This window comes from Apostichopus japonicus, chromosome 3 (assembly GCF_037975245.1).
Source record: "Apostichopus japonicus isolate 1M-3 chromosome 3, ASM3797524v1, whole genome shotgun sequence".
NCBI classification, from domain to species: Eukaryota; Metazoa; Echinodermata; class Holothuroidea; order Aspidochirotida; family Stichopodidae; genus Apostichopus; species Apostichopus japonicus.
The window spans coordinates 4,665,724-4,678,104 of record NC_092563.1 but is presented as its reverse complement, the minus strand read 5'-3'; the positions used below and the strand labels follow the sequence as shown (position 1 = coordinate 4,678,104).

At 36.7% G+C, this 12,381-nt stretch overlaps 2 protein-coding genes across 4 annotated transcripts; one reads left to right on the top strand and one right to left on the bottom strand.

The window, feature by feature from the left end:
- The first annotated feature begins 520 nt into the window (after positions 1-520).
- Positions 521-6,090, top strand: LOC139961001 (NADH dehydrogenase [ubiquinone] iron-sulfur protein 3, mitochondrial-like). The gene is made up of 6 exons (XM_071959773.1): positions 521-679; positions 2,182-2,253; positions 2,640-2,890; positions 3,141-3,266; positions 3,971-4,090; positions 4,663-6,090. The coding sequence occupies exons 1-6, from the start codon at positions 601-603 to the stop codon at positions 4,828-4,830; spliced, it is 816 nt and encodes a 271-aa protein (XP_071815874.1). The 5' UTR covers positions 521-600; the 3' UTR covers positions 4,831-6,090.
- A 102-nt stretch (positions 6,091-6,192) lies between these two features.
- Positions 6,193-11,893, bottom strand: LOC139961005 (ras-related protein Rab-21-like). 3 transcript variants are annotated; one of them, XM_071959783.1, is made up of 3 exons: positions 11,204-11,893; positions 9,344-9,528; positions 6,193-8,075 (listed from the first exon to the last, which is right to left on the bottom strand). In XM_071959783.1, exons 1-3 carry the CDS (start codon positions 11,223-11,225, stop codon positions 7,608-7,610), a joined length of 675 nt encoding a protein of 224 aa, XP_071815884.1. In that variant the 5' UTR covers positions 11,226-11,893; the 3' UTR covers positions 6,193-7,607. The 3 variants fall into 3 exon arrangements, with proteins under 3 accessions (XP_071815884.1, XP_071815894.1, XP_071815890.1); XM_071959793.1 differs by having other exon boundaries at positions 11,507-11,888; XM_071959789.1 differs by having other exon boundaries at positions 11,231-11,879.
- Positions 11,894-12,381: the final 488 nt, after the last annotated feature.

The following is a 12,381-nucleotide window of genomic DNA, read 5'->3' as shown; positions in this document are numbered from 1 at the left end:
TGCTTTATAAGCTCCAATTGTAGCACACTATAGCACATGTGGAAATATGTTCATGTCTACGATGTACAGTAGCTAATCACACAGCGTTCACACAAAGACCCTCATAGAAGAAAGAAAAATTGGCAAGCGTTGCAGACTAATTGGTAAAAAGAGGTATTTTACGACCAAGGTAGGTTTATTACGTAATCTTAAACTTTTCCATGATAGCGTGCTATAGTATGGGTCTATAAAACAGACATTTAAGTCCCACCAGACCCCCACATCTCAAAATCGAACCTTAGAAGACAAGAATTCTACCTTTATACCTATTGCTAGGGAGCGTCAGGTACTAATAACTTCATTTGTCACAAAGTAATATAATAAAATATCACGAAGCAGGTTGTTAAATACACGGTGGCAGATCAGGGTGTTATGATAGACATACAAACTCCTCTGAAGTGGCATGCTTGTTTTATAGCCATGAACTTTCATCGGAACATGACGCCACTTAAGTCCATTCGGCGTTCCACAAAAAAAGCACCTCTGATTTGCTAAGAGAACTTTTCTGCTATGTGACTATCTCACAAGAAGTTACAGTTAATCGTAACTGAAAAGACGGCCATGGCTCACGCTGGTATCATTAGAAGTCTGAGGGCAGCTTGGAGACCATTAAATGCAGCTTCCAATTGCACTTTTAGAGGTTTGCAGAAGAAATCATCTCATTTTGCAGCACCTTAATGTCTTAAATTCGACTGGTGACAGTGGTGTTAGCTTTTACTTAGGCCTAGTAACTGTATCCTAAGCTGTGGCTGAACTGTTACATACAGTAGTGTTAGGCATGGGCCGTGGATAAAATTACAGCTAGGCCTATGCCTAGGTCACCTAGGCTACGACTCAGGACTCATCGTACGCTTGGTCAAAGTTAGTAGGCCTTGGCCTGCTAAGTAGTACAAACGTACAACTCGGTCCTAGTAATCTTAAGTTACACAGCTCGGTATGTTAAACTTGATCTTGGGAATCATGATCAGTATGTTCAACACTTCGACGAACTATAGTCTTACATTAAAGGGTGTGAGGACTCGCGCAAAAAGAAACGTCTAATGCCGGTAATCTGACCTAGTTTCGAATGAGGTGTAACAGAAGTGTTAGACACCACCATCGATCCCAGAAAATACACACACACAGCTTGCTACCATCGGTAATTAGACACTGGTGTACAGTCAGTACATACAGCTGCGGTCAATACCCACAGCACAGTGTACAAACAATACAGCGATGGACATCTCAGGTTCAACTAAAGATAACAAGGTATCACGTTTCATTACTGTACTGTCTGCATTTTGTAGAGACACGAACAAAACGTCACTTGCAAGCAACGGAAAGTTAACTTTTTCAGATGGCCGGACGCAGTTTGGGGCGAGTCTTTGATGCCTTTAAAATTAGTACCTGCATGACATGACAAAAGTTTCTTAGCTTAAGTTTGTGTAGGCTAGGCATCAAATTAGACCTATTCCATAACAGACTGCAGATGCATTCAAAATGCTACAAACACACATGTCTATGCATTTATCCTTATTTGTTGACGATCCAGCAAATAGCTCTCATCTTAAAGGAATAATGAAGGCAGGGATCAAAGACAATTTATATTATTCAGTAACCTCAAAATTCTAATATTTGATTATTAAGTTTATCCAATTCTGTTTGACTGAATATGCTTGCTTTGAAAATTGGCTCCTAAGCCCACACCACAATACACAGTAAGCTGCCATTGATTACGTAGTATGCTTGAAATTCTATATTGATGACGTCAGAGAGGATCAACTCAATCGGGCAGTAGTGCTTTCTTTGTACAAACCCTCAGTAAACAACAATTTCATTAGAATTTCTCAACAAAAACAAAAGAAATCAAAAAAGGTTCAATGGCAAGGCAGCCTTATGATTTTGATCCGATATCCACAGCAGAGGAATAATGCAAGGGAAAACGTAAGAGTAAGCAGGGCAGAAGAGGATGGTATGGCAATTGTGCGATAACAGTCAAACAGGAAGCATATAACTTAAAAATCGAGTATTACAGAGTTTTCATAATATAAATTGTCTTTAAACCCTTCCTTCATTATTCCTTTAATATAGATCCAGCCTACTGCATTTATTGTACTAAGATAGTGTAGTCTACACATTAATATAATGTCTTTGTAATTTCAGGTGTGCAAAGACTGCATCAGCCAATTTTATGGAAACCTCATGTTGTCTGCATGAGTAATGATACCACAAAAGGTAAGAGGTTTTAACCTTTCAACCGTTTTGTTCAGTTGAGTGTCAAATATTTTGTAATTATAAACAGTTTTTGTATGGTATATTCAAATGTTATATGTTCACTTTGTTTATATTATGGTGAAGTGGAAATAAATAGTTTTCAATTTCAGTTAAAACCCAAAATGCATAAATTCTGATCATTCTTGCAAAAGAATTTTGTAGACATAAGCCTTAAAAATTTAATAATAACTATTTTTAATATAAGCATTGATCTATAAAATTATATTAGTGTCTGAGTCTGACAGATTGTATGAAAGTTCATTGAATTGCTGGTTATCAATTGTCATACTCTGTGTAGTAAATTAAGTTGAAATAATCATTTTTTTTTTCAATTTAATTTGTAACAGCTCCAACGGTTAAGCCTCGGAATGACTTGCAAACAAACAGGCTTGAGGAGTTTGGCCGCTATGTAGCAGATTGCCTTCCAAAATATGTGCAGAAAGTGCAAGTAACACATCTAAATGAACTGGAAGTAATGATTCATCCCGAGGGTGTTATTCCAGTCATGACTTTCTTGCGAGATCATCAGAATGCCCAATTCAAGTCTCTGGCAGATATTACAGCCATCGATGTTCCGACGAGACCATACAGGTTCGAGGTAAAATCCACTTAGCCTCTGTCATCCCATCTACAGGATCTGCACCTAATGAATATCATCAAATAAACTGGGTCATGAATGTGTAAAAGTTCTGCCATGATTAGTTTTGACTTGATCAATGAAAGTTTCAACACATTTTAGTAGCATTTACTGCGTCTCTAAGTTACATTTGTTGAAATAAAATATTGTGTATTAGCGTGTATCGTTTATTCTTTCTTTTTATGACCAAGTCCTTCTTTTGTTTTTGCAGATTATTTATAATTTACTCTCATTGACTTTTAATGAGCGGATAAGAGTGAAGACATACGCTGATGAACTTGGAGCTTTGGAATCACTTTTCTCAGTTTACAAGGCTGCCGACTGGTTTGAGAGAGAGGTCAGTCTTTTATTAGAGGTGGCTTTTCAAGAGGGTTGTCTCATAAGAAATCATAACAGTCTTAATGTTTCCACGGAGTTTCACTGTGAAGATGAACATTTTGATTACTGGGATGTCATCAAACTGGATGGCACATCAACCACTCGAGGGGTGCAAGATGATATGGGCTGATAGTCATGAACCACACTTAAAAGCTTGTGGGAAACCCTGTGGGTTACATGTTTCATGAGGTTTTTACTTTCATATCCACAATAAATACGATCCATACTGTGTGCACAGTGCCTAAAGCAGTTGTGCATATTCAGGGCCTTCATTTATACACAGAAGCCAAAATAGTACACATGTATGCAAATTGTAAAAGGTGTTTAAAAATGTCCAGTTGCAGGTTTCTGTAAACATCAAGCACCCACTTATTAGTTTTGCTTCAAAATCCAAAAAAGAAAATGCTGGAGATGGTCATGCCATGGATTGAGGTCAGAATTGTCTCATTATCATGACTTATGCCAGCCAGAATTCTTGCCTCCCTATGGTAATAGTTACCACATTACATAGGATAAGAAAGAAACTATCTTGAGGATGTGAATTGAAACAAATCTGTGATCCCCCCCCCCTCACATCTTGACTATATAACCATTGAGCTCGTTTGCATTTTTAGCCAGTGGATATTTTTTGAGCTGTGTACATATTCCTTCTCTTCTTCTCAGGTTTGGGATATGTATGGAGTATTCTTCACAAACCATCCAGATCTGCGTCGTATCCTAACCGATTATGGCTTTGAGGGCCATCCAATGAGGAAGGACTTCCCATTGAGTGGCTTTACGGAGGTGAGTCTATAGGCTGGACATTGACTTTGACCAATTCATTCATTCATTAATATATACATATATCTTTATATATATCTATATATATGTTCATATATATATATATGTTAATATATATATATATATTCATATATATATACCAACATATATATATACAAACATATATACATTTTTTTTTGTGGGTAATTTGGTAAATGCTATGCTATCCCAATGAACAATAATCCAAATACACCATTTCTAGATGTTTTAAATGAAACTGGAACATTTGTTAGCTTTAAGGAAGTAATGCTGTTAGATGAAATCATGCTACAAAAATCACAAAAACCTTGAATGGTTCTAATCATTAACAGGTGGCAAGGATGAATTAATTTATCAAGAAGGTATTGTGTGTAGGAACATGAAATTAACCTTAACACTTTTACAGTAAGTTGTTAGAGGTGCAGCTTTTGAAAACAATTTCCACTTACAGGAATATATTCTAGACAAATCTGTTTTACTCATTTATATTATTTCTCGCTGTTAGCTGTATCAAATTAAGTTATATTTGAGGAGGTAAACTTTTTGATCCATCTTAGGTTCGGTACGATGATGAGTCCAAGAGGATCGTCCAGGAGCCCCTCGAAATGACCCAAGAATTTAGAAAGTTTGACCTTTCAACTCCCTGGAAGACGTTTCCAAAGTTTGAAGATGAAAAGAAGTTAGAAGCTGGAGAACAACAACATGAACAGGAAACAAAGAAATAGAGAGAAAACTGTTCAGAAAGAGCTGCAGAGCTATCTAGTTTGCTCTGTTTCGTGTTTGATAGACGGACACTTCTCAACCTGACCATTTCAGGATCAGAAAATATGAGATTACATTGTGACATATAAATTCATCCTATGCTTGGCAATTCACTGTGGACATTCAAAGAAGACTCAACAATATCAATATATTTGACCAGAATTTTTGGTTAGAGAAAAAGTCTGTATCGTAGAAAATTTCCTCTATGCATGTCTTCTTATTCAGTGAACTGCTATAGATGGCAGAATGATATAAAAATGTAAGACAGGAATTCATATTGAAGTAGGAGCCACTGGGATTGATGACTGCTAATGGAAAGCTTTTGACTTGACAGTTTCTGTGGAATGTATTGCACAATTATAATATTAATTCAAAGGCCGTTGGATATCCGAGAACGAGTAGCCAGTATGTGCATAGTTTAAAAAGTTCATCGGTTTTGTCCACCAGATATGATTGACTTTGTAATAATGAACAGACAGCTTCAAACACTTAATATCTAGAAAATGAAATGTCTCTTTACCACAATCAGAGATGTACCTCACTGAGAAATTCATTTATCCGTAATTTTAACACCCTTCAACCTTCAGGAACAATTTGAAGAATCAGAAACCGCCTCCCCCCCACACCTCAAAGAGTGCCTCGCTTTCAAAATTGATTTCACCGATACTGGTGACCATTAATAGAGAGGTGTCAGAATTTTGCACATTGGTTATCACATGAAAAGAGTGTAACAGCCATATCCCGATGTAGACATTGAAAGAAAGTTAGAAACTCATACCACCATCTGATGCTTGTTGATGCAGAACATCTTAGAGGAAGCAGTTCCGGGCAGAGATGAGATAATTTAGTCAAAACCATGCCCACATTGCCATCTGCCATCCTACTATTGTTCAGAGTTGGTTAATGAGTCACTTCAACTTAGAAAGCCTGTATAAGTCAAGCCATTTACCACTGACGATATTCCCTGACTTGAGGCAAGTCATTGACTGTAGTTGCTGTACTTATCTCTATAGAAGGAAACATATTAAGCCGTTGAAGTAATTTTCATTTTGAGGAATTAATGATCGGAGTTTGTGGCTGCTGTGACAGAGAGGATGCTATGGAAACATGCTGATGCTATAAAATGGTCAGGTTCAGACTGTTTGAGAGTTGAGATGTCAAAGCATCATGATTTGTCTCTTCATGTGTTTGACGAGTGAGATAATATAAAGAGATTAATCTAACATGCTTTATTGTGTACTGATTTTTGTGATAATTCCTTCTTTTTTTTCTAAGTCAGAAATCAGAATACTGGTTTTGAAGGAATAGCAGATGCTACATGCGTACAATTTTTTTTTTAAGAATATTTATTTGCAGAAATACAAACAAATGACACCATTTTAGATCAAAGCAAAGGAGAAGAGAGCACAATATAGAATGGAATGGTCAATGGAATCTTCATAACTTTACTCAAGTTCATTTCATGAAAAGTCATAACAAATCCAGGAGGTTGTCAAAGTTTGTTCAATTGCATGCTTGCCTTTGCTTTAAAGTCTCAATACGTGTTTGCTGATGAATTTCGGAAGACAAACTTCCTAAGCAGATTCAATGTTTCTTGCTCAAAATGCACTTTGACCAGGTGGATTTAATGGAGAAAACCGGCGCAACTGAAAGAAAGAAATTTATTTTCTGTTACACTTATGGCGCGAACGTTTTACCATAAAATCACTGCGGCCGCCCATATCAGCATGTTCAAAACAGAACCTATATATACTCGTATCGTCCACTTTTTTCACCCAATTCCATAGAGGAAACATCTGTTTATTCATTGCATTGGAAGGCAATGACACAATTTTGCAAGCTACATCGGTAAGACCGAAAGGAAGATACTATTCAAGAGACCTAACACAGGCTAGCCACGAAAGTGAAAGTAGGCCTAAGGGTCGTAAACAAAACAGAGAGATTTGATTGGCGCATGATATGTTGGGCGGAGCTTGCAAATTTTGATTGAAGTTTGTAGAATCTACCGACTCGATATAAAATCTGGCAAATTTTATTCAGCTCAAATGTTTAATGACAGATAAGTCAATAAAAATAATGAATATTAATATGAAAATTGCATAGAATGGTGTCATTTATACTGAGCTTCTAGGGCAGTAAGCTGGAAAGGTCAAAGTTTACATTTGACAAACACACATTGAGACTTAAAAGTTTGATGGTTTTTCGCCACCCAACACAAGCAAATTCTCTAAAACTAGAATAGAGGATCAAATTCCTGATCATTCTGCAAGGCCACATGTATAACATTAAATGGACTATTCTTTGTACTTTGTCCATTATCAACCTTTAAAAAAGTTCATCACTAAAAGTAATAAGTTATATATATGAATGATTAAAAAGTCTTTTATGGACAGACAACAGAAAATTGTACGGTCACTGGCAAGTCAAACTTGAGTTTAAATCAGCTAGCAAGTCTACATCCCAACCAACCAATCACAGGCAAGGATGCATATATGCATAAAAAATATCAATAGAGAAATATGTGAAATGAGTTGATGGGTTGGAAGCTCACACTGCCTGCAAAGTATACACTTTCACTCACATTTTGTAGCCTCTATAACTCTTTGATTTGAAGCTCATACAAACTTCTGTGAAGGTTTGCTTCCTTTGATTAAAATATCTGGCAAGTCAAATGATTGTTGTGCATGACTTTAAGATAAAGGCACAGAATACTGAATGCAATATTGCCAAATGTATTTGCTTAAAGAAAACTGCAACATTGTCTCCTTTTCCTTCTTCGATTGGTATCAAAGGATAGTCGAAAAGATTGCGCCTCCAGAGTATTTCCGTTCTTAACTTTCGTTGACTCATGATTAGTCCAAATCTTCTGAGCTATATCACTGAACATTTCCTCTATATGAATGTCATCCTTTGCTGATATTTGGTAGCTTGCCTCAATGTCAGTAAGTTCTCTCGACCAAACCTCCGCTTGTTCCAGAGTGTTCCTCTCTGGACTGAATTGCTGCGGTTCTAAGTCAATCTTGTTTCCGACCAAAAACAATTGCGCGGAGGGCGAAATGTTCAAGCAATCTCTTCGCCAATCAGGAATTGCATGGAGGGACATGTGATCTGCGACATCGTACACCAAGACGGCACCCTCGGCTTCTCTGAAGTAGTTATCGGTTAGGGAATGAAGTCGTTCCATGTTTGCGGTGTCCCAAAGAGTAAGCTGACATAAATCAAAAGACACAAACATTAAATTGCTGCAATGATGAAATATAATATTTATGGACTGATAGGAAACGTGATAACCCTAGAATGCTGTAACATCTAAGTGCTGGTATTAAAATCACCCTAGAGCAGATCTCTCTAATGTCAAGGAAATGAATTTAGAAAATATTTTTTTGTTTTATTACAGAAGTTTTGGGAAGTTTACAGTAAGCAAATGTTATGGAAGGTTTGGTTGAAGTTGATTGCATTAACAAAATTGCTGGAAATTTACATCAGGTAGAACTAATGTTACATCATAGAATTTTCACATCTGGTGATATTTTGTAAAAATTATGCAACTGGCAACAGCAGAGCAAATATCTTTATCATTGCAATGTTCTGTTAATCTTTTGCTCATCTTTGTAAATTACTGAAATCGTTTACCGACAGAAGAAAATATTTCTACAGGAAAGTTGCAGTATTTATTGACATTTTTAATACAGAGAACATTAACAGGATTTGCAAAATTGTATCATTTATCAGGGAAAAGTTTGATCCAGTATCACACTGCAAATGGTCAAATTGCTATACAAGGTGCAAAGATGCATATATGCAGTTCTTGTACACAGTTACAATAATAGTTTATAAGAGGCAAAGTTCAAAGCCTTCAAAAACAAATTTGAACAGTATCATTTGTTAACAGTACTTATTTGAACAGTATTTATTTGAACAGTATTATTTGAACAGTATTATTTGAACAGTATTTGAACAGCAATTATTCCCTGCAATTCAGGGATAAATCAACAAGAGGATTTATACAAAAGGCAAAGATTTTGACAAAACATCTTAGATGATGACATCCCAGCCAATCTGCTGTGATCCACTTACTGGAGTAACAAATGTTTTAACCAGTTGACATACTCTATGTGCGTTACAACTAACAATCGTATATCTAGAATTAAAAATAAGTTACTAAGATGGGGTTTTCAACTACATTAAAAGTGAGGGATAGTTTTCTCTTTGGGGTAAAACGTTACATCTTCCACTGGAATATCTCTTGCTGTGACTGCTTTGGGCACTTATCAAATACTGAATCGATAACCGTGCAGCTGTTATCTTTAGACAGAAGACAGAAGTGTTTTGTGAGACTCAACGTCTGGCAACTTCAAACCTGCTTGTTTTGGGGTTTCTCACAGGTGTGTATCGCATGTGATGGTAGCTTCTTTGAATTGGGCAACAGACATTTCGATACTTGATAACCTTGTGGTGGGACCTTAGAATAATTACCTCAACAGGAAGACCCTTTGGACCTACAGGAAATTCTCTGCTGCAGTGACAGGAGCTGGTTGTGTGTGAGTGTTTATCGACGGCTTGATATCTGTTATATAGGGTTGTTTTCCCGACACCTGATTCTCCAAGGAGGATGACCTTGAATTGGACTGGTTTATTATCTGGATACTGCATTGTTCGATCTACAGAAGGTAAGAGAAACGAGATGATCCCTCGGAACATTTGTTTTCTTCCCTTTAATTATTTTAAAGAAGGAATCATAACTGCACCATTCTGAGGTGTATCTGATATGATGGGGGGGGGGGGTGGAGGGGCATGATTAATACTAATAATTATCTTACTCAGTGACCAAAATAGTGACCCAAAACTGCTAGAAATACAAAAACGGTCATAAAACTTCCAAAATGTACAACACACATAAAATTCATCTTTGCTTTGACACTATAAACAGAACATCTATTTTCCAACATATTCGTGTATAATTATCTGACAAGCTTTGTTTACAATGAGGAAGTTTTTTTTCCCAGTTGAGAGAAGGGCAGGTAGTTTTGGAAAATATCTCTTAAATTTCTGCGTGGTATTCAGGGAATAATTTATAAATATTACATAGCAAACTGATATGCATAATGGCGAAATTGCTACACAAACTCCAAAAATTTATGTATATATAGCACTTTTCGAATACAGAAAATATAGTTTTTTTTATAAGAGACAACTTCAGGGTCTTGATGGCTACTACACAAAATTTGAACACTGAATTGTTTGCTGGCATTCAAAAGCACTCTACTGAACATTCATATGTCCAATGACAGAATTTTGGTACCATCAAGCAATGCTACTTTTTGCTTCCCTTTTTTGTCCTCATAACACTTTTGTAAATTGATTTGAAAATGTAAACCATGGAACACAGTTTCACAAGCTTACAGTCAGCATGAGAGATGAGAGGGGGGGGGAGGGAATGGGTACAATGGAGTGAAGAGTGAAGGGGACATCACTCTTCCAGTCTGTATGTAAGCAGTCAAAGGGAAAACAATGAAAGTATGCACTGGCAACAACAATGCCTAAAGAACTGGTACTTATACTGTGCATAGTTAATGAAAACTAAAATATTGTAAAGGAATTACACATAGCTACATTATCTACTGTATACCTCCATTATTAGTGGCATGAGAGAGTGCTGAAACAGTAAATGACCATTTCTAAACTAAACCGCTTTCATAATTATCAACATGTACAGTATGAGCAATTTCCAAGGATTTTGCTGATCTCAAAAATGGAACAAGCAATGACAATGGGATTCCAACAGTTCTGTGATAGATCAGCCTAGTTGAGTCGGTTGCCGACATCACCGTAACCGAATAGCTTAAAATCTATTTACTTCATCAGCAGGAAAAGAAGCATTGTGCTCATGTCCTAATTTACAGGCCGCTGTGACAATAGGAATGCTTTTCATGCTCTTTATCTCAAAGTTATTCATGTGATCAATGTGAAATTTAATTATGAGAGTGATTCATATTTCTTGGACTCACAGACTGAAAGAAACATACTAGACCAACAAAACTGACGAAAAACACACATGTATGATTTCTTGAATGTCCCTAATTCATTGGAGAACACCATGCATATGAAGTTTGTTAATTTTACGCAAAGGTCCAGTATAATATAATTCAGGCGTCCAAATGAACTGCTGTTGAACTTACAAGCAACATACAGTAACTAACGTTGTGCTAAGGTGATGTAACTCACACCTTTGGCTAAATTATGGTTCCTTTAGCCTGTAGACTGCATGTGGGATTGGAATTTATTAATAATTTGACATATTGAAATGCACATTCAACCTTGTGATTTCCTACTTACGATACGAATAAAACCATGGCATATTACCCAAAAAACAAAATTGCGACGATAACGAGTACTTCCGGTAGATTAGGACAACTGTTAGGCCTCTAAGTCTAACGTTAGTACTATATTAGCTGAATGTCTAACGTTGCGGTGATATTGGTGAGTCCAGCACTAAGTAAACAGTAGCCTAGAACTGCAGCCAGGTCACTGTGGTTGTTGGTCGATACTTGTCTGAATTCCGACATGAAATTTCTTTGATTCTAGTCCATCATTAGCATGTTGGTGTACTTTATAGAGGTAGAACACGAGGTTGATTACCGTAAAACTAGCACTTCCTACTTTCTGCTGGCATGAACATTTGCTACTCAAGTAGTAGTAATAGTAGTACTATTAAGTATTACTTCTCGGCCTTTTGGCTAAGGTCATGTGTACAGTATCTGTCCCCTTTCGAGGGGAATGTTGATGCACACCTCACGATGATCACACAGTCACAGACCTGATGCAAAGGCACTGGGGTTGAGAGCGGATCACTCGTTTGGTAGTTTGGTTTTCGTGCTCAGGTTCTTTCCTGGGCGACTTTTTCTTAAAAAAGAGTAATACTTGTAGTAGTAAGTACAACAGATAAATGGTAATATTTTGAGTGTGCAATTTTGACCAGATGAGACTTGAGAGTTGAGTCACCTTGGCAGGTACCTTACAATTACATAAACATGAAGGAGACAGCTATCCAAGTATGCGTGGGCCTATTTCGAGTAAGATTTATTTCTGTTTACAAGAGATTGTAATCCTTGTCATCAAATAAAACGCCTAAATGCTACTTTGATTTGATAGTGTGATCTTGACAATTATAAAATTTCTGCAAATTAATGAATTTGGGAATTTCCCCGAGAAGATTTATCGCGATTTTTTAAATTATGGCGGCCTATGATTGCCACAGAAACATAAGGACATGACAGATCGCGCTGGAAGTCATACATATTCCCGGTAATAATATGTTTTCCAGTAGAACAAAACTAAACCTTGAGATTATTGAGACGGCAAGATATCTGAACTCATGCAAATAATATTAGATTGAATTGTGAAGGTTGCAATGTTTTACTTATTGGGCACATTATTGTATCTTGAAAAGAAACAAAGCTTAAAAAATCCGGAAAAATCCGAAAATAATGAACTCTCTTTGTGAGTTGTAATGG